Below are 22,814 nucleotides of genomic sequence, written 5' to 3'. Positions count from 1 at the left end.
ACTACTATAGACAAGTAACTACAGCATGTTACTGGTTTCGAATGTGAGTTTTGACTGCGGCTTCTTGTTTGGATTCCACCATTGCCTTTTGGGGTGTAGGTGTGTTGGGGGAAGGGGAGTAGGTAAGCTCTCTTTGGTTGAGAGGTACTAGATCAGAGGCTCATAGAGAAGACGAAGCATCACTCACAGATCCTGGGCCTTAAACTAAAGGAAGGAACTGATGAGGACTCCAGGCCTATCTCCCTCGGCGAAAGGATAAGCATGTTTGATGTGTGGGAAGACAGGTGTATATGGATATTTGAGGAGAGGATTGTAGGCAGACTGCTGTCCCTCCAATATTTACTCCCTCCTCTTCTAGAGTAATAGAAGCTTTACATGTGCACATAACATTCCAGCTAAAGATTACATTTCCCAGCCTCCCTTGCAACTAGGTGTGATCTCGTGACTAGGTCTTGGCCAATGGCTTGTGAAGGGAAGTTAGGTGTACAGCTTCCAGGGCACGCCCTTCTTGCTGGCTGGAATGTGCATGTGGAGGTACAGGGTAGCCATCTCAGGTATGAGTCAGCAGCCAGGTGTCCAAGATGGCAGAGCAATGAAAAAGAAAGCACCTGGTCCTCAACACCATGGGGAGCTTGGACTGTCACAGGAGAGAGAAATACACGTCTATCTTAGTTAACTCAGTGCAGTCTGCTCTTTGTAACAGCAGTGAACCTGGAATGCTAATACAGGAGACTACCAAGGAATGGCTAAGAGAGTAAAACAGGGTTAACACTGGCTAGCAGATTTGCTGGATGAAGGAATGGGAGCTGGGTAGTAAGCCGTCTGTACTAATTTATTCTAATTCTTATATCATTAATATTTGAGAAACTGAATAACAATGGTCTTGGCAATTAAGGCCAAGAAAATATCAAGGAACAGAGACCCACAGACCCAGCTCTTCACACAATCAGACCAGCAGGCAGCCGTAGTGCATGATTTCAAGAGACTGGATGCACACGTGGTCCCCCAATGGCTCCCACACATCATCTTTCAGTTCAGGCCCAACTTTCACAGGCCTCTGTTAAATACAAATATTACCTGGAGACATAAGTCTCCGAGGAAACCACTTTATATCTGGGACTTTTGGTGTGCATGGTTGATAAGCATTGTTTTATTTAAATCTATTCTTAAAGTCCTTTAAGTGGTGGGCAGACATCAAGTTCTCAAAAACTGTGAGAGGCAGCTGAGCAAGGTCATAAACAATCTTCAATAAGTACATACAAAAAAAGGTTTAACTACTGTTACAATTAGGGAAGGGAAATAGCTTTGATCAGTTGGAATACAGAAACTTAAAATGCTTCACATATGCCCTCTATATTCACATCCAAAAAAGTAACAGAGATTTACAGCATATGTGTTTCCTTAATTAAAAAAAAAAAAGATGCAGGAAGGGGAAGTAAGTGTCTTGCCTAAGGACTCAAAGCAATAGTAAAAACACAAAATCAGGCTCTCAAAATAGCCAGGGGATTTGTGGATGTGGAAAGGCTTTAATCTTTCCTCCTCCAGCAATTTTAATCAGCTAAGGGGAAGAGAAAAAAGAGGTTTGGGGAACAAAGGTAGACTCTCACGGGCCAAAGAGGTTAGAGGCAGTTTGAAACCGGAAACCAGGGATCTGAGTAAAGTTCTAAGCAGAAGAGAGACTGACAGGCAAAAATGTCAGTTTCCTGGAAGCCCAAAGCTTCTTCTGTGACGCTTTCCCGTGAGAAAGCTAAGAAGGAGGGCTGTGGATCCAGATGGTCTGGGTATGCTCTCCATCTCCGCCAGTGACCAGAGGTACCTCCACTACTAATTTCTTAGATGGATGGTAAACTCTCATTCAAATATTTTTTTTAAGATTAAAAAAGGTGTTAAGGCCACAGTGCAGCTCCTGCTGAAACACAACATGGTCAGGGGTTGGCCACTAGGTGCCAGCTTGGTTACTCACAATTCAGGATGATCTGGGCTGCGCGATATAGCTCCAGGTGGCACAGGAGGTCCAGCAACTGCTGGACAGTGGCCTGCCGCATCCCCCACCACCACAGCAGCTCCCGGGTGATGCTCACTCCCTGCACCCGCTCCATTGACTTGATCTTCCGCAGCTGGGTCAGGTCTGTGATCACAAAGGAGGCTGGAAGGCAAGTAAGAGGATCTGCTTAGGGTTGGAAAGGCAGTCCCGCCATGAGAGGGTCACTGTGCTAGTCAGGCTTTGTCCATAATATTTTCCCCATCTGCCCCCTACCATACCTGAAATTCCACCATCAGCTGGAGTCCACAGGCAGCCCAAGTTAAAATGCCAATTCCCTTTAATACCCACGGGCCCAGCACGGTAACACTTGAATGTAAATATCAACTTTGCTGCCACAGAAGATTTAGGAGAAAAACCACTGGATGAGATTGTAGGGGGCCTTGAGCTTTAGCCGCTTATATGCTCTGAGCAACTCATTTCCCCAGTGGAGCCTGTTTTCTCAACTGTAACAATGGAGTAACGACTTTGCCTGCCTCCCCTTCTAGAAGTCTTGTGTAAGCAGGGAATTTTGTGTGTTCTGTTCACTGTTAGATATCCAAAACAGAGAACGATGCCTGACACAGAGTTGGGGAAGGGCCAGGACCCAGGTGAGGCAAGGGAGGCACCAAGGGTACAAAATTTAAGGAGGCACTCACTCTTAGGGCTGATTCTGTTCTTGTAGCATCTGCAGAGTAGGTGCCTCCTTATATTTTGCCCCAAGCATCTCATTCTTTTCACCCCTAAGTCCCAGCCCTGGCAGGCTGAACTTGAATGAATAAATGAATGAACGAACGAACGAATGAACGAACTCACCATCCTCACAGAACTGTTATAAAGATCAAGAGAGCCTGTGGATCTAAAAGCACTTTGCCAACTCTGAAGCACTGTACAAAATCTTCAGGGAAAAGTCATTGGCAATACTAAAAATAATGCACTCCTTTTCATTTTTTATTATAAAGTTAATGGTTGTTCACTAAAGAAAACTTGGAAAATGCAGGGGGAAAAAACAAATAAAACAAGTTACATAGCATCCCACTAGGAACTTTCCCTTTCCAACCTCCTTCCCCACCCACACACACACACATAGGTATGGTTCTAAATGCAGTTGTTGCCAGACTGTAAAACTTTGCATCCTGCTCTTATCTATTAACATTATACCATAAGCATTTTCTGAGATGTTATAAGCTATTCATAAATGGTTTTTTGAATAGTCATATAGTATTTCACTGAGTTTACTGAAATGAGAAAAATATTTTTTAAAACTAGGAATAAAATAATCACACTCCAGTTCCACGATTTCAGAAATCACAGAGCAGGAATCTATGTGAACATCAAGTCATTCATTCATTCATTTGACAAAATATGATTGAGCACTACTGTACTCCAGGTTTGTGACAAGTTCTAGACACCCTGGGGTGAGTAAACTAGAAGCCCATGGAACTTTTCTGTTTGAAAAATACAAAGATAATGAATTGAGTGAGGAAGAGTAGGCAAAAGATGAAGCTCAGGGCAACATAACGAGGGGCCTCGAATGCTGCTGGTCTAGGAGTCTGGACTCGATTCTAAGAGCCACAGATACCATGTTAGACCTCAGAGCCAGGAAGGACATGATCATGTTGCACAATCCCTCCTCCTCAAAAGGAGTGGGGAAGGTTGTGATAGCTTCCTACAGAAAGCCTCCAAAGTGCCCTGTGAGGATGGAAAGTTCTTTGAGTTGCAACTTCAGTCACTGGAAACCCCAGGCCAGATTCCAGATCAGTGGGAAATGATGTCATCAGGGTAGGGGCTGCTTCCAGCAGCAGACAGAAAAGACCATAGAGAAGTGTCATTCATGCCTCCCAGGCTTGGAGGTAGCACAATGTCATGGGAAAACCGGAAGCACAGGGCTGCCCCTGGTGTTCCATGGCCACAGGAACTCAGCCGTAGCCCTTAACCTCTGTGGCTTACATTTCCTCACAGGCAGTGCAGGAGAAACAGGAATTAAACTCTAAGTCACCTTGTAGTATGGACATCTTAGCTCCATGAAAGTGATGTATCTTAAGATATTGACCTAGTAGCATATTACTAGACCTTTAAAACAAGGTCAAAATAAAATAGTGATCTTGAGATGATGAAGCATTGCTGAGGGCCCCGCTATATCCACAGCTCTTTTCTCTACACACACGAGTAATACCTGGTCTTTACAGAATATCTGGAAAACAGGATCTAATCAAAGTCCCCATGATATCACACTCAGAAGACCCCAAGAAAAGCACTGGTTATACTTTTGCTTCTAATCTTCCAGACTTTTTTATAGATATAAAAGTACATTCTTATGTCAACAAGATAGTCCAGTGATGGTCCAGGCCCAGACTTTGGATTCGAAGGCCTTGGTTCAAATCCTATCTCTACTACTTACTTGCCCTTTGCATATGCCTGTGCCTCAGTTTCCTCATTTACAAACAAGAATAACAACAGCACCTGCCTCAGAGGTTGTTGTGAGGATTAGATTAGTTATAGGTATATTAGCACTTGGAAATACTGCGTGGCACATAGTAAATGTGATATGAATGTTAGCTATTAATCCATTTACACTCTAAGAAACCCTGTCACTATCCCCACTGGTTAACACCACATGGAGACCATCCCTCCAGGTCTGAGTTCCTAATCCTGCAGGAATTCATTCTGTGCAGCAGAAAACTTGCCCGTCTTCAAAGCCCTCTGGAGCAGACCTGGCACAGCCTTCTGAAGTGACCCACTCAAGGGTCAAATGTTCCCTGTCTGAACTAACAAGACTCCTCCCTGGTTGAGAGAAGGAAAAAGTGCTAAAACCTTCCCCACCATCATGTCCCCTAAGCCTCTCAGCAGTCATCCCTGTTTTACAGATGAGGAAACTAAAGACTCAGAGAGAAGCAGTCACTTGCCTGGTCACATAGCTAGGGCGGGGACAAAGCAGAGCTGCATACAAAAGCTGACATATGCATGAGTGAGCAAGATGGGGAGTGGTCCAACAAAAAAAGGAAGCTCTGCCCCTGGGCCCCTCAAAATACCTGAGGTGGGTGAAGCTACAAGAAGCCTATTTTCCTCCAAGGGCAAAAATGGATGCAGTTGCAATAATCAGAAAATAAACTGGAGGCAGCCACACTATCTTCCAATAACTGTCAAATCCAAAGAGCATGTATATTTGTGTCAAATCCAAAGAGCATGTATATTTGTGGCCGTGTGATTTTCTAAGTCACTTTAAGGATCTTCATATCCCCATTCCCTAGGATCACAATCAGCCATAATGGACTTTCTTTTCTAAAATGACTCACAGAAGCTAAGACTCTTTAGGACTGGAAAGTCAATTGTAATTACTGGTTCTGCTGAAGAGTAAACCAAGAGAGTGCTGTGACTTGGCAAGCTAACTGGGGGCATGGCTGGCTCCCAGTCCAGTGGCCCCCAACTCAACAGGGAGAGCTGGCTGATCATGAGCTCAAAGCCATCTCTGTAGGGTGAGAAGTGGATACACCCCATGTCCTCACTATTCCTACATCCTTCAGCTCATATTCATTCACGTGCTCACTGATATCTGCCCATGGCCAGGTGCACTTCTAGGCTCTGGGAATACAAAAGTGAACTAGATGGGTCAATTCCCTGCCTTCATGGTGCTTACATTCTACAAGGAGAGACAGCCATAAACAAATAAGGAACAAGGTAATGTCAAAGCTTTGAAGTGGAATTAAAGAAAGAAAACAGTGATGGGACAGAGGATAACAAGGACAGGATAGGCCTCTCAAACAAGGTGACATATGAACTGAACCCTGAAGGACTATGGTCCTTCCAAAGATGTCAGTGTCCTAAACCCCAAAACCTGTGAATATGTCACCTCTTTGCAGACAGGATTAAATTAAGGGTTTTGAGATGAGATTATCCTAGATTATCTGAGTACACCCAATGTAATCACAAGGGTCCTTATAAGAGAGGGAGGCAGGAGTGTCAGATTCAGAAAAGATATGAGGACAGAAGCAGAAGTCACAAAGAGAGATTTGAAGATGCTCTGCTGTTGGCCTTGAAGGAAGAGAATGGACCACCAGTCATGGAATACAGGCAACCTCTAGAAGCTAGAAAGGCCAGGAAATGGATTCTCCCCTAAGCCCTCCAGAAGGAATGCAGCCCTGCAGACACCTTGATTTTAGGACTTCTGACCTTCAGAATTATAACATAATAAATCCGCTGTTTTTAAGTCATTAAATTTATAGTAATTTGTTACAGTAGCAAGAAGAAACAAATACAGGCTAGAAAGCCAGCCATGGGGAACATGGGAAAAATGTCTCAGGCACAGGCCTTGAGCCTGGACCAAGGAGGCCAACATGGCTAGAGCAGAATAAGCAAAAGGATGTGGGGGTAGAGGAGGTCAGAATCAATGGGGTCAGATTGTATCAGAGCAGGCAGGCTTGGTGAGAAGTCTGGATTATATTCTAAATCACAATGGGAAGCCTCTGAGGACTTTGAGCCTAAAAAGACAGAGGTATTCGCCCAAACAGGATGTACAAAGGGCCAAGATACTAAACATCATTAGTCATTAGAGGAATGCAAATCAAAACCACAACAAGATACCAGGTCATATGTGTTCCAATGGCTAGAATCAAAAAGATAGATAATAACAAGTGTTGGTGAGGCTGTGGAAAAACTAGAACCCTCATACACTGCTGATGGGAATGTAAAATGGTTCAGCCACTTTGAAAAACAGTCTGGCAGTTCTGCAAAATGAGTAACCTATGACTTAGTAATTCTCCTCCTAGTGTCTTCCCAAGGGAAATGAAAATGTATATCCACACAAAAACCTGTACACAAATGTGCACCGGAGCATTATAATAGCCAAAAAGTGGAAAGAACCCAAATGTCCATCAACTGATACTAGATAAATAAAATGCAGTACATCTATACTATAGAATATTATTCAGTAATAAAAAGAAGTTAAGCACTGATCATGCTACATCATGGATGAACCTTAAAATTATGCTAAATGAAAGAATTCAGTCACAAGGGATCACATATTGTATGATTCTATTTAAATGTCCAGATTAGGCAATGCCTAAAGCAGGGGGAAATGGGAGGTATGTGGGGAACTGTGGGGGTGATGGTTAAGGGGTACAGGGTTTCTTTAGGGGGTAATTAAAATGTCCCAAGATTGTAGAGACGGATGGACAACTCTGTATATACTAAATGCCACTGAATTGTACAATTTAAGTAGGTGAATTGTATAGTATGTGAACCTATCTCAATAAAGCTGTTTTAAAAAAAAGTCGTAAGTGCACTTTCTAAATTAATACCCTAGAAACAGAAGTTGTTCTGGCATTCATAATTGAGGCCCACATGGAAAAAACTAGAGGGAGTCTCTTACACAAAGTTAGTCCACTGCCCAGGAAACATTCAAAGTAGTTAAATCACAGATCGTCAAAGCAAAGAAACACAGTGCAGTCTAGAAAATCAAGTAGCAATAGGTATTCTCAGAGGTGCCCTGACATGTTACCAGTGACTGCCTCTAGGGAGAGGAACAGGGAGGCTGAGGACCAGAGCAGGGAAAGGTAGTTACCTTCCTCTATCATAGGTGTATTATTTACATCATTTAACCTAGTGTGTTTGTTACTTTTCCTCATGAAAATAGTTAATAAAAAATACACTGAAAATAAATCCATGTTGTTAAAGAATATTGCTTGGCAAGGACAAATAATTATGACATATTTTAAGTGGAAAAAGTAGGCTATTAGAATGTACAAAATGATATGATTGTTAAAATATGCATACACATGAAAATGTTTATTAAAAAAAAGGCTAGAAGGCAGAAAACACGTAGCACTCTGCTAGCCCATAGTAAGGAGCCAATGTTAGCTACTGTTGTTGTTTTATTATTATTGGCATCCAAATATTAAAAATGGTTATCCCTGAGTGGTGAAATTTGAGCTTTGTTCATTTATGTCCCACAGTACTTTGAAATACACATTTATTATTTGTGTTACTGGTTTAAAACAGGGTTTCTGAACCTCAGCACTACTGACACTATGGGTTAGATAACCTATGCATTGTAGGATGTTTAGCAACATCCCTGGCCTCTACCCACTGCATCCCCCAAGTTGTGACAACCAAAAATGTCTCCAGACATTGGCAAACGTTCCCTAGGGGGCAAAATCGCCCCTAGTTGAGAACCACTAAGTTAAAATATATATTATTTGTTCAAACTGGATGCATAACACGTGTTCATTTTATTGTTCTCTCAACTGTACATATATATTATATACTCTTGTATAAGTGGCATGTGTCATAATCTAAATTTTAAAGAAGATATATATTTTAAAAATAAAGTGGCATGAGTTACATTGACTTAAAACATAAAACTAAGAGTGATCATGGTTACTTATTGCTTCCTTATTACTTACAAGATCTCTGACATTTAGGTGTCAGGTGCTTTTTGTACAATTTTCATTCCTCCCAACAACCTCCAGTTTACAGATTAAGAAGCTGAGGCTCAGAAAAGTTATGTAACCCACCCCAAATCACCAGCTGGGCGGTAGTGGACCTGGAATGCAAACCTCTGTTTGGGAACAGGAGGACCACAGGGGCAGTCTCCTCCTAGACTCCATGCGCTCTCAGCCAATCAGGTGTAAACAAACAAAACACACCCAGAAGTTACAATGTTCTGGTAAAGCCAGGCACTGGGTTTAAATCTGGTAAAGCCAGGCACTGGGTTTAAATCTGGTAAAGCCAGGCACTGGGTTTAAATCTGGTAAAGCCAGGCACTGGGTTTAAACCATTTAGCAAGGCCATGGCCCGAGGCAAGTGACACTACCTCTCTAAATCCGGTTCCTCGTCTATAAAATGGGGTTAATGGAGGTACCTTATAGGCTATGGGAACTAAACGAGTAATCCATGTTAAGTGCTTACATCAGGGCCCGGCACACAGCACACTGATAGCTTATTTTACCTGCTAATAGCTATTATCTAACCTTTACTGTAAGCAGCAAAGTTGAGATGGTCATTACTTAGCGACAGACTGACAGCAGACATCTTCAAAGATCACATAATGCCTCCCAGATGATAGCCCTGGAGTCCAGAGATGGGGCAGTGGCCTGTCCGCGGTCACGCAGCGAAGCCTGAGTCCACATGGCCACACGTAGGGCCCCGCCCCTCGAATCGCGACCCCACTCAAACAGAGGCGAGGAGGGGGTTTGGAGGACCACCCCAGGCGGGGTCGCTAGGGGGCCCACTCACCGAAATGCATCCAGTCCCACTCGCTGAGTGTGTCCATGTTGCGGCACAAGTCGTCCAGCACCCAAGAGGGTAGCTGGTAGATGTAGCAGGACATGGCTGGGCTGCCAGGGCGGGCGGAGAGGCGGTCGGGCGACTGAGCCAGACACGGCTGGACTTGGCTTCTCTACCCGGGGGCGGGCCCGTCCTACCGCGCCCCACCACCCAGAAAGTGGGCGGGCCGGCGCGGGGCACCACTGCCCCCCAGCGGCCACGAAGAGCGGGACACCAACCAGCTGGCTAGATCTGAGCCAGGGCGAAACCAAAAGGGTCAGAGCTGTGAAGGAAAACGGAGGCCTAGAGTGAAGAGGCAACACGTTTAAGGCCACACGGAATTCCGTGGCAGTATCAGGATGCTTTCTGACCCCACTTTCAGTGCTTTTGGCGCTCTGCCACTTATAATTTATTCAACAAATATTCTATTAATTACCTACAATATCCCAGGCACTGTTCTAGATGTTGGGAGCTACGTACGTGGAGAAAACCTTTTATAAGTCTTTGTTTTCATGGGACTTACAATCTAGATGAGGGGGAACTAGCAATAACTAATAAAAATACTGATTAACTAAGTTACATTGTATGTTAAAAGATAGTAAGTGCTCTTGCCAAAAAGGAAAAGGAGGAGGACTAGTCGAGATAGACTCTGTCATAATAATGGCTAATGTTTATTGAGCAGCTACTATGTGCCAGGCACCGTTCTAGGTGCTGGGGACATCTCTGAACAAAATCCCAGGCCTTGAGGGAGGCAGACAAGGGGCAATAAAAATGCAAAATAAGTAAACAACTTAGCATTATAGAAGATGATAGGTAATTTTAGAGAATAAAAGAGTATGATGAAAGGAAGCTGGGGTGGCTAGTTGCATATTTATTATCTTAGAAAGTGATAAATACTATTGGAGGAAAGCAGAACATGGTAAGAGGGACTGAATTATTAAATAGGGTAGGAGAACTTATACGAATAATGGCTAGCATTTATTGAACAGACTTCACCTGGGTTATTTCACTATTCCCCACAATGACCCCATAAAGTAGGTGTGGTTATTACCCCTATTCTGCAAATGAGGAAACTGAGGCAAAGAGAGGTTAAACAACTTGCTTAAACTCATACAGGTACAAAGTAGCAGAGCCGAGACTTGAACCCTAGCAGTCTGACCACTGGCTACGAATTACTTCTTTATTACAATAGCTACCATTTATCTACGCCTACAGGGGCATAAATCATTTTATGTAACTTTCATAAGCCTATCCTGTAGATATTATCCCATTTTTACACAGAAGTAAATAGGTTCCAAGAAGTTAGGTAACATCATCAAAGACAGATAAGAAAAACTAGCGTGCCACTTTGCAGCTGTAAACATCAGCTGTTGAGTATGCCTGCTGAAAAAGGAACCTGAAATGAAAGTGAGAAGTCCTGGGGTCAAGTCCTAGTTCTGCCAAAAACAAGCTTTTGTAACCCTGGACAAACCATTTCACTTCTCAAGCCTTGCTTTACACATTCTTGCTGCTTACAGTTGTGTAGGAGAGATGTGGATTAAAGCAATTTATACAGCCCACATAGAACACCTATTCCAGGGTCTTGCTTGCAGAGAATGTGTTTAAACAATGGTAGAATTTATAAAATTGAAAAGTGCACTGGGAAGAGTGCTCCACTGCTTCTGAGGCACTGTACTCCCCCAATACATAGAGGGTTTTCCCTTGAGTAAAGGACATCAAACTCATTTTAAAAAGAAAAGAGTACCCACTGGCCATAGATTCCTTTCAGCTAGAGTCCAAGTTCAGCTCTTTTATCTGTCTGGCTCTTTATTCTTGAGCAAGATAAAATTTGTATTAAATTTTTTGTAAATTGGGTATTCTGCCCCAACCATTTTTCAGGATTGTTATGAATGGACCTCAAAATGCTTGGGATAAACTACAAAGTACCGAGCCCAGTAAAGGATTGCTTTTATGTGAGTCTACCTTCTTGATGATGGACGTGGGGCATGTTTCAGTGTTCTGAGACTGCTTTTCAGGGGAAGTTCCATGTTTCAGCAGTGATTGGAATTTTTGGTGGAGAAGCTTCAGTGATGGTCTGACCAAGGCTGAGTGGGAAAGCACCTACATCCCAGGGCAAAGGAGAATAAGGGCCCTCTTCTTTTTCTCCTTTTCTCTATTTGCAAAGCCCTCCACCTGCTTCTCCCTCTCTTCTGCAAGCACAGAGCATGTGGCTTTGTAGCACTCCTCCCTTAGTGCCATGGGGCCTCTTGTGCTTGATGAGGCTTTAAGACCACAAGTTTGCATTCAGCCTGGCCAGTCAGGGACAGCCGAGCCCACGCAGTTCCTCTCTCTACTATCTCCTTGGGCTCTTAGCAAGTTTCCTTCTCACCCCATCCTCAGGATTGGGGATCTGAGTCCTAAGATTTTCTCCACTAGAGAAGCTTGCTTGAGTAGTGCAGGAGCATATCTTGGTCCTCATCCTTTAGGATAAGTTCTTCAAAGTAAAATCTTTGCTATTACTAGTGAATAGAGTTGCCACTCACTACCAAGCACCAGGCATTTAGCATACATCATCTGGGATCTTCACAACTACCCTATAAAGTAAGTTTATCCTTCCTGTTCCACAGATGAGGAAACTGAGGCTCAAGGCAATTATAACTTGGTCAAACCAAATTGGCCAAATGACAGGATTCAACACAAGTCTGACTCCAAAGGAAGTGCTCTTTCTGTTCTATTATGCGACCACAAAAATTTTCTCATGATCCTGCACAGTTCAATTCTTCATCTAATTATCCATTTCCATGGCCAACACCCTCCCTATCAAGATCAGTTAGAAACAATTGAGACTGAATGTAATTACATAGTTATATCATATGATTTGTTCACATTAAATTCTCTTGAAATGACAATCAGTAGTTTGCAGTCCTTGCTGCACATCAGAATTATCTGGGGAGATTTTAAAAACTATACATGCCCAGCTCTACCTCCAGAGACCCAGACTTAATTGTTCTGGGGTGGGGCTGGCATTTTTTTTTCAATCAAGTTTATTGGGGTAACATTGGTTAATACAATTATATAATTTTCAGGCGTACATTATAACTTGACATTTGTATATTCTATTGTGTGTTTACCACCCAAAGTCAAGTTTCCTTCAGCTACCATATATTCGATCCCCTTTCCCACTTACCGTTCCCCTTTCCCCCTATATTGGAGCTGGCATTTTTTTAAAGCTTACAAGTAATTCTAATTATGAGCAGGCAGAGTTGAGAAACAGTGTTACATCAAGAAATTGGGGCATAAAAAAAGTAATAAAGAGGGAATGACAATAATAAAACTTCTCTATGGACTTTGCACATATATTTATTTTCTAATAAAAATATCTTTATTGGTTTTTCTGACAGTAAATGACCATTGTCCAAAAAAAAAGAAGGGAGTGAATTAGGAAAAAACCCACACTAGTCTTTCCTCCTCCTATGTAGGAAAAACCCAGTTCTGCCTTCTGTGTATTTCTCCTGTCTGGGATAGGGTAGAGGGGATTCCCACCCCTCTACCCTTCTTTACTTCTTATGGCTAGACTAGTAGTAAAATAATTAATTTGACATAAAATTAGATTAACAGGAGAAAAAACAATATGTATACACAGGAAAATCACAATATGATTCTCAGTTCATAAAATGAGGTTCAAAGAAATGATTGAACTGGATACCTTTTATATTATTTAGAAAAAGAAAACAAAAAATGCTAATTAGAAATCTAAGCAAGGTTTGGGTATTCGTTAATGAGGAATTTAAACAACGTAGGAAGTTGGAAAAGAGGCAATAGATTTGACTACACAGACTTTTTGGTTCTGACTTAATTCTAGAGGTATCTTCCAGGTACAGCGAGGACACCTTTCACAGAGGAGATTTATTTCCTGCATTCAAGGAGATAAGGGAGGGTCAAAGTGCCCTTTTGGCTGCTGATCAAGTAACTTTAATTCAATGTAATCAATATGCCATCGTGAGCTATTTTGGGACAGCCTGTCTTGGGCCCTGACATTACTTTTACACAGAACACTTCTGACACTTTTGGGCCCCGACATTACTTTTACACAGAACACTTCTGATCACCAAACATGTGAGTTTTTTCCCCAAAAAACAAGTCATTCTCTGTGACAACTGCTACATGTCTTATAATTTAACTCAGTTCTGACACTGTCCACTTGGAAATAGCGTCAGATCCCATAGATTAGGAGATCCCCACAAGACTGTTCCCACCCCAATTCAGATGACAATCACAAGTAGCAGGTCCCCAGCTTACCATAACTGTGTCCCACTTTGCTACAAATTGGAAGTTCCCATGACTTCCTCCTCAGTTTGTTAATTTGCTAGTGTGGCTCACAGAACTCAGGGAAACATGTTTACCAGTTTTAAAAGAATATGATAAAGCAAGGGTCTCTGACCCCTGGGGCTGCAGACCGGTACTAGGCTGTGACCTGCTAGGAGCTGAGCCACAGAGCATGAGGTGAGCAGCAGGCAAGCCATCGAAGCTTCATCTGTATTTGCAGCTGCTCCTCCAGCACTAGCATTACCACTTCAGCTCCACCTCAGATCATCAGGCATTAGATTCTCATAAGAGCACTGGTCCTTGGTGCCAAAAAGGTCGAGGACTGCTGTAAGGATGGAAATGAACAGTTGGATGAAGAAATACATAGGGCAAGGTTTAGGAGGGTCCTCAGCACAGGAGCTTCCAGAACTATGGAGTTGGGGCGTGTTACCCATTCGATGTGGATGGGAGTTGGGGTGTGTTACCCTCCCAGTGTGGATGTGTTCACCCACTTGGAAGCTCTCTGAACCTCGCACTACTGGGAATTTTATGAAGTTTTCCTTATGTAGGCATCATCGATTATTTATGTAATAAAGAAAACAATCTATTTAGTGAGATTTTACTATTTCCAACATTGAATTATTACCAATAACTCTAAAACAAGCATCATCAATTATTAATCCATATCAGGCCCTCTCCCCTCTCTGGAGAAGTAAGGTGTGGGGCAAAGCTGAAAATTCCAAGCTTCTAATCATGGCTTGGTCTTTCTGATGACCAGACCCAACCAGGAGCCCACCCAGGATCACCTCACTAGAACAAAAGATGCTCCTAGTGTTCTTAACACTTAGGAATTTAGGAGCCTTGGGCCAGGAATCAGGGAAAGAGATCAAAACTATGTATTTTTTTCTATTATCTCAGAGAGGGAAAGGGAGGGGGAAGAACAACAGCTTTCCATAAACTCATCCCTGGGGGACCATTATTAATAATTTGGAGTATATAATTCCACACGTTTAGACCTCTATAAAATTAATTTTTTAAACACAAGATTTTAAAAAACACATTAAATTTTTTGTAAACTTTCTTCAATCAATAATAAATAGCTCTTAATGTCAATAAAGAAACATCTACCTTTTCCTTCTCAATGTCTTATTTAGGAACACCATATTTTATTTGACCAATCTCCCATCAATGTACATTTCCAATATTGGGTCTGTTCCAGAGGGGTCTGCTTTCTCATCTATAAGAAGGGTAGTACAGTCCTAACATCTATCAATGAATATCATATACCAATATTTGGAAACCTACACTGACACATCACCCAAAGTCTATAGTTTATCTAGGATTCACTCTTAGTGTGTACATTCTATGAGTTTGGATAAATGTATATTGTATAATATAGTACATACTATATAGTATCATACAGAAGAGTTTCACTGGCCTAAAAAATTCTGTGATCCACCTTTTCATCCCTCTCCCCCCCAAATCGTGGTAACCACTGATCTCTTTACTCCATAATTTTGCCTTTTCTAGAATATTGTATAGTTGGAATTATACAGTATGTGACCTTTTAGATTGGCTTTTTCACTTAATATGTATTTACATTTCCTCCATGTCTTTTCATGGTTACAGCTCATTTTTCTTTAGTGTTAAATAATATTCCATTGTCTGGATGTACCAGTTTATTCATCCATTTACCTACTGAAGGGCATTTTGGCTGCTTCCAAGTTCTGACAATTATGGATAAAGCTCCTATAAATATCCATATGCAAGGTTTTAGACATAAATTTTCAATTCCTTTGAGTAAATACCAAGGAGTACAATTGGTGGATTTTATGGTAAGAATATATTTAGTTTTGTGAACCACCAAACTGCCTTCCAAAGTGGTTGTACTATTTTGCATTCCCACCAGCAGTGAATGAGAGTTCCTGTTACTCCACATCCTCGCCAGTATTTGTGAGTGTTACAGATTTTGGCCTTCTTAATAGGTACCATGTGATGTGAAACCTCTTTTCATAAGCTTAGTTGCCTTCTCCGTACCTTCTTCAGTGAGATGTGTTAAGGTTGGTTCTGTTTTCATGAAAGGAAAAAAACACTTTGTTCCCAGTGTCAATACTTTCTTAATACTCTTCTGTAGTGCTTAAAATTTTTTTTACAGTGATATTTCATTTAGGAGAAAAATAAAGCTAAAAGAAACAATTTTTTTAAAAATCCAGGGCTAGAAAGAGACTGAGAACGAAACTAGTTGCTTCTATTTGCTACCTGGCTCCCCACTTTAAGCCTTTAAACAAACACAGCTTTCACAACTCTCCAAGAGAGAAGAACATGATTAAAATAACACCATGACACACCCTATTTCCTTTACTCAGCACCATTTAATGTATTAAAGAACAGGGTTTTTTTTTTAACTCAAAATAGGAAACATCACAGTCTTTTAAGAGCAATACATTTAATACATTCATAAGACTTCAAATGAAAAACATATTATTCATGCTACAGGTTTTCAATCTTCCTTGGACAACAAAAAACACAGTACTCAAACTACATGTTTTATTAAGGGGAACATAAAATTTCATTGACACAAGGGTTAAAAAAAAGAAAAACCAACTAATCCAGTATCAGCAGACTTCCTTAAATCCCCATCCTATCCCACTCCTGAACTCCATCAGCTGCCTTCTGTACCCGTACTTCTTCTCTACCCAATAATTCAACACAAAAAAATTTAGATATTTAGAAGTGTGTCACTGAATGAGTACTACAACATGCTAAAAAAAAAAAAAAAAAGCCAACTTATTTACAGAATGTTAGAAGAGGGGAATAAGATTAGGTGAAAATTAGAGTATAATGGGAAAACTGGGACATTTGTTTCACTTCACTTTTTTCAGAGCACAAGAACTGTACTCAAAGGTTAGCATAAGGGAACTGAAGATACCAAGAAATAGTCTAAAATTATTTACAAAAGGAAGACCGACCATACTAATGTCTATTAAGAGCTTATAATGCCATGGAAAAATATTTAAATTACAAAGTTAAATGAGAAGAAAGTAGAATACAAAACTGTATGCACAATATGACTTAACTATGTAAAAACCAACCAACCAAAAGTTGCCTTAAAAAGGGTTGAAACTTCAAAATGTTGTTAGTGGTTGTATTTTAGTAGTGTATCTACAGAGATCTTTTTCTTCCTTTTACTTTTCTGACTTTTCCAAAATTTTCTTTGCTGGATTTTTTAAAACTACTCCACTGTGTGTGAAGCGTAACTTCCCAGAGGTTAGAGGGCTTTGGCCTCTCCCCGAGCCAGATGCAAAGTGTCACCAGATCCTGCCTGATGAAAAATGCTGAACCAAACAGGAATGTCATGGATTTACCAAATAAAACAGAAATACCCATACTTGGCAAAAACGTATTTACAGTATGGTAGTAGCTCCTTAATACTAGAATTAAATAAGAGGACAGCTATTTTTTCCTATCTTCTGTGCAGATGCCAAGTTTCACAAAAGCTATCGTCACAACTTTAGAAAGCTAATCCTCGATTAGAAACAAAAATAAAACATCACTGTAACAACAGTAAACAGAGAAAAGCACAAAATTTAGAAAATTATAAAAAGTGCTTTCTATAAAAATGATTCCCTTTAAAACATTTAATTCTGTACACACTTTAAGGTTCCCCTCCTATTCTCCCCCCAAAAAAGAGCAAACCCTCCAAACACTTTCTACCAAAGTATCCATTGGTTTGTTCATTCAACAAACACTGATAAAGGCTCAAAATGTGTGAGGCACTGGGGTCTCAAAGAGGAGAGATTTGTCCCTGCTTCAAAGATATCTTAGTCTTCTCAAAGTGAGAGGCAGACACATCACCAACCACAATACATCAATTTAAAGCAGATACCGCTGCTTTCTTACAATCAAAGAATACGTTGCAATTCTCACTGAATTACTTACATGAAAGTCCTTACACAGAAACTTTCCTGACTTACTAAGAGGCAAAAATGAAACTACTTACCCTTGATAAATACTTCTAAAAAGGGCAGTCATTAAATTACATTTTGTGATCTTTACCCCTAAAAATCACAATACCTAGTGAAGTCAGTTAACTTCCTTTTAAGCAATGGAGCATTTTTTACTCCAAGAATGAGACACTTTGAAACTGCAAATAAGTGATCAGTCCTGTATCTAGATCAAGACTAGTCAGTTCCATCTAAAGCTGAGTCTCAGGAGAGCAAATTTCAATTAAAATCTTCAGTCTCCTCTTCCATTCGTTGATTTTCAATATGCTCCTGTGTCAGTCGCTCCAGGTCTTTCCTTACATTTGGGTGGTCTTCCAGATCTTCGTAGAGTGATCTTACGATGTCCAATCTCCTGTAATTTTCAGGCTTGACTAGGCTTCGGACAACCTGGAGGCATCGTTCTTTCAGGGTATACACTGTAAGGGCAGAAAACCGAATCTTCAGCAGCAGACTCAGGCAAGCCTTGGGATGAGGGATGAGCAAGAGGCTTTTCCAGCCATAGCAATTACACTTACTTCAGATGGACCTCACTTTGGGGAAAAAAAGCAAGTACACGTGTCGTGGCAGAGTGTAACATAAAGACCCCAATGGACATTTCATGCTATTCATGACCTTGTGTAGTAACTTCCCCTTGCAAGTAGGCTGGGCCTGTGATGTGCTTTAATAACTGAATGTAGGTAAAGTGACACTGTAGTAACTCTGGGCCTAAACCTTAATAAAGCCTGGCAACTTCCACTTTTACACTCTCAAAAGCCCTGAGCTACCCTACAGGAGAGACCACAAAAAGAGGGACAAGCACTGAGCCTATATAGGAGAGAGGCCCCAGCCAAGCTGCCAGAAAAAGGGAGCCACACCAATGACCACCAATGAGCAGAGTAACAACCCAGCTGAGCTCAACCCAGACTGCAGAATCATGAACAAATCAAATGGTTGTTAGTTTTGGGATAGTTGTCACACAGCAATAGATAACTAAAACAATACATACTTAGATTTTGGGGGAACTTAAATCTGATTTTATATTCACTGGGAAACTTACTCTTTAAGGGTATCCCATGAGGCAAAATATATTCCATTTAACTTATCAATGGTCATTTTTGTATACCCACTTCCTTAAAACAGGATCTATATATACATATTAGTTTGAACCTTATGAAGCTACACCTTTTTTTTTAGTCCACAAGAATATCAGTTTCTTAGAATTCAACCTAATAATATCACTCGAGTTTTAAACAAATGGTAAACTATGTTGCTAATGTTCAATTGGGTGATTTTTTTTTAACCCGATTGGCACTGTGAGCTTTACTAGGTTAAATAACATTAAAAGATACAATACTAGAAGTCATATAAATAAGCCGTGATATAACATTCTCTACACCTTGTTCTTTCCCCAAGACTCCAGGGCATAATTCTGCTCTAAGGCCAGGGAAACAAAAAACATTCATCATTCTACAGAGTTTTAATTTAGCCCACTTCTGACAAGCCCAAAGGGCCTTTGAGAGACCATGACATCTTTGCTCAATACAGAGCCTACAAGTACATTACTTATTTATAGTGGAGAATAGGACACAGAAAGGATAAATACCTTGCTGAGCATCAAACAAAAATCAGTAAGGGCTTGGCTCTTGCATGTGGCCTATACTCTACTTAGTATAACAGCCTTATCTTTTTAAAAAGATGGAACATCAGTACCTGGCAGTGTGATGTTGGCAAAAATAGGCTGTCCATCAACATTAAGAGATGGCACAAATAGTTCAGTTTGGTTAACCAGAAGCCCATCGTATGTCCCTGCATCTCGGAAGAGCCAAAGGTGACCTGTTAAGACAAGCAGAGGCTGTTGAGTAGCCACATATCTATTTCCTTCATCTTCCTGGACTAACACTGAAATACTTGCCATTCTGCTTAAGTATCTTACAAAGCCCTTCCAAAAATATTATCTTATTCAATCCTCACAACGGATCCATTTATAGATGAGAAAATAGGTCTGAAAAAGCCAAGTCATTTGCTCAAGGCAACAGGGCCAGTAAGCAGAAGAGCATGTACTCCAAATCTCACCCCTTTCTACTATCATAGAGGAAAAGCAAAGTACATAAATTGCAAATCACACTAAATGCTGCAAACTTAAAGAGAGAAGGTCACCAACTTCCTGGATAGATGCTTCTCAAAAATAAGAAGGTACAAGAGCATGCCAGACAGAACAGGTACATTCTGCAGGAATAGACACAACTAATATATGGTGTGAAAAATCAGAAGAGGTTGCCTTTGAGGAGGGGACTGAGTGGAAAGGGGCAGGAGGGAACTTTCTGGGGTGATGGTAATACGGTATGTAAATTAAACCTGAATTTAAGAAACAAAACATTATATGTGAGGCAAACCCCTGGGGCATTAGATGCTGAAGGAGGGAGGAGGTGTCTCAGAATAAATATAGCATGTGTTCCTGGGGCACAAACTTACTTGAAGATTTGGTGGGAATATTTAAGAATGTAAACTGATAATTTTTTTATTGCAGTAAAATATACATAAAATAGACCACTTAAACCATATTGTTAAACCAAGTGTATAGTTCAGTGACATTAAATACATTCACATGCTACGTAATTTTTTTATATTAAATCAGGCACAGATAAATTTTGGAGAATACAAAACTCACACAATTTTCTAGATAAAGTAGGAGACTGAAAAAATGTTGATCCGTGGAAGAACTGTCTCCTTCTTCACTGAATATTAGGGGAAGTTTGGTGTAAAAATTTGAGAGGCATTACTGAGTGAGTATACCACCCTTAAGGAAAAAAAATCTCTCAGGCTCCTCCCAGAATAATTGTGAAAATTAAGCAAGACTAGGACTACTTCTCTTCTTGAAAGCCATGGGAAGATTACTACCTCCTTAGGCAGTGAGGTCTAGTTATCCCCTTTCAGTTTATTAAAACAGTTCCCTAACTGGTTCTTCAACAGTATTCTTCCCCCTCTCCAAACCACTTTGCAACCTGAGTAAGCTTTTCAGAATGGGAATCTGGCAATGTCACTTCCGGCTAGAAAACTTTCAATGGCCTCCATTTCCTAGGGATAAAATCACCTTGAGGGCTTCTTCTACCATTTCATACCCTCCCCTCCTTCCTCCAAAGTTCCATGTGTACACACGTATGTACACACACACACACCCCTTTTCCCTGAGCAGGTGCCGTCTCTAAGCTCCCGCTGGGTTCTGTCCTATCGCAGTAATTTTGACATTGACTTGTTCTCATCTATTTATGCATTCGTCTCTCTACAGGACTATGTTCTGCCTACACGAACCTGGCCCACTGGGGACATCGGAGAATGAGAGATTCTCTCATTCACTGACTGAACGAATGGGCATTAAGGATGGAGCACTTCTTTTAGGGGTGATATACATGGGTGGGGGTTGGGGGAAAGCCACTATCAATTAGTCTATTCAGTCTTATAAATAATGTTCTGCCACTTAATAGCAGCGTCAACTTGGATTTGTCACTACCTCTCTGGGGCCTCCCTCAGTTCTTCAAGCGTAAATGGGGATAATGACAACAGCACCTGCCTCCCGAGATGGTGGAAGAGATTCGGTGAGTTCGTGTCACAGTTTCTGCTGCTATCAGGCCTAGAGCGCTGGGCAGCGCACTGGGCTCAGCTCAGCACCGACGGGCAGGCGCTCAAGCGCGCCAGGACAAAGCTGACGGTGCGGCCCGCCTACCTCGGTAGCTATGGATGCGGCGGCCCGTGCCGGGCGGCAGCGTGGGGTAGGGCTGCGGCTCGCCGTCGAAGTTGAGCCACACGGGCAGCACCACGCGCGGGCTGCGGTTGCAGAAGATGACCTGGGACGGCTCGCGTGAGTTCACCGAGCGCAGCACCGGCCGCGGCCGCCCGGCCTCCATCTCGTCCTCCGCGCCGGGTTCCTCTGGGTCGGACTCTTCCGGGCCGGACTCCTCCGCGGCCGCCTCGTCTTGGCCGTACTCTTCGGGGCCGTACTCCTCAGCGCCCGCTTCCTCTGCACCCGCCTCGGCCTCCTCCACGTTCCCCGCCCTCCGGGGCATTACCTCAAGAAGCCTAGACCACCCGGGCCTTGACAACGCGAGATTCGAGGGCCGCGCGCGGCGGGGCAGGGCGGAGCGTGCGTCCGTGCGCGCGCGCGCGCGCGTCCCTAGCAGGCGCATGTGCCGTCTTCGTGCGTTCTCGGTCGGGGATGGCGTACACGCTTGCGGAAGTGGTTGGCTTGAGACTCTGCTCCTGAGCAGATGGATCATCTAGCCTTAGGAGCCGAACCTCATTGAGGCGGTGGGTGGCGCTAAAGCCGCCCTGTGCCCCCGGGTTTGCCCCAGAAATTAGGTTTTTCCCCGACTGTTAGTTTTAACACAGCGTTTCTGCGGCTTCATTCATTCTCTTAAGACCTTCCTTGTTTTTGCCGTATTTTTTCCTACCATCTGCTCTGCTGTTTATTTAAATAGTTTTCTCATTAATTAAGTTTGTTTTTACTTATTTGGGGTCATAAAATTCAAATTTTCTACAGAAGAGTATAATAAACTAAAAATTTCGCGCTCATCTCAGTTCCCCTAGCCACCCAGAAAGAGTCTCTGAAGGCAAATATCACCGTTTTTTTGTACTTCTTTTCAAAGATTTTGTATGTATATGCAAGCAAACGAATTCGAGAAGAAATTTGATATCACTGTCTTAATGAAAATTCATTATCCTTTGCCATAGAAGAGTACAGTGGAACTAAATTCAAAGAAAACAAAACAAGTTATTAAATTTTATCTATTATCTTAAAGATTCTGAGCCTGCTCTTGGTTCAAAAGGGTTAGTCAAGTGTTAAATGTTAGATGCCTATTAGTTGTGAACTTTCTCCTGGACATAATCAGAAAGATTAAAGGAAACTGAAAAGGGAGTAACTTTTCACACTGCAGTCTGTGTACCCTCTGAAATTCACTCCTACATGGGTGTGACTTTTTCCTTCCAGATTTAGCTTCAGATATGTGATGTTGGGCAAAACTAAATTCTCTGAGCTTTTAATTTCTCATCTTTGAAACTGGTATTTTTAAGACGTACCTATGAGTGTAGATTAAGTGGAAGAGTGTTCAGTCCCTAGCACATAGTAAGCACTCAACAGATAGCAGTTATTATAAAGATGAATTAAATAGTCTCTGCCCTCAAAATGCTTGTGGGCTACTGGGCAAGCATACAAGACATATTATAGTAGTGTGATATTGATTGTAAATAAGCTAGTGGGAGGTAACTGGCTA

The 22,814-nt window shown here is 41.7% G+C and overlaps 2 protein-coding genes across 3 annotated transcripts in view; both read right to left on the bottom strand.

The window, feature by feature from the left end:
* Nucleotides 1–9,429, bottom strand: part of IRAK2 (interleukin 1 receptor associated kinase 2) — a 46,252-nt gene extending 36,823 nt beyond the window's left edge. The window contains exons 1-2 of the mRNA XM_039886726.1: nucleotides 9,254–9,429; nucleotides 1,964–2,146 (exon numbers count right to left, since the gene is read on the bottom strand). Of these exons, the coding sequence (XP_039742660.1) occupies nucleotides 1,964–2,146; nucleotides 9,254–9,347 (277 nt within the window). The 5' untranslated portion in view covers nucleotides 9,348–9,429. The remainder of the gene's footprint in view (nucleotides 1–1,963; nucleotides 2,147–9,253) is intronic.
* A 6,490-nt stretch (nucleotides 9,430–15,919) lies between these two features.
* VHL (von Hippel-Lindau tumor suppressor) lies at nucleotides 15,920–21,699 on the bottom strand. 2 transcript variants are annotated; one of them, XM_039886721.1, is made up of 3 exons: nucleotides 21,272–21,699; nucleotides 19,261–19,383; nucleotides 15,920–17,987 (listed from the first exon to the last, which is right to left on the bottom strand). In XM_039886721.1, the coding sequence occupies exons 1-3, from the start codon at nucleotides 21,609–21,611 to the stop codon at nucleotides 17,791–17,793; spliced, it is 660 nt and encodes a 219-aa protein (XP_039742655.1). In that variant the 5' UTR covers nucleotides 21,612–21,699; the 3' UTR covers nucleotides 15,920–17,790. The 2 variants fall into 2 exon arrangements, with proteins under 2 accessions (XP_039742655.1, XP_039742656.1); XM_039886722.1 differs by lacking the exon at nucleotides 19,261–19,383 and having other exon boundaries at nucleotides 21,272–21,697.
* Between the last annotated feature and the right edge of the window lie 1,115 nt (nucleotides 21,700–22,814).

Source organism: Pteropus medius, unplaced genomic scaffold (assembly GCF_902729225.1).
Source record: "Pteropus medius unplaced genomic scaffold, Ma_sr-lr_union100, whole genome shotgun sequence".
NCBI classification, from domain to species: domain Eukaryota; kingdom Metazoa; phylum Chordata; class Mammalia; order Chiroptera; family Pteropodidae; genus Pteropus; species Pteropus medius.
Note: the sequence above shows the minus strand (reverse complement) of the source record. Positions and strands in the feature narration are given on the sequence as shown.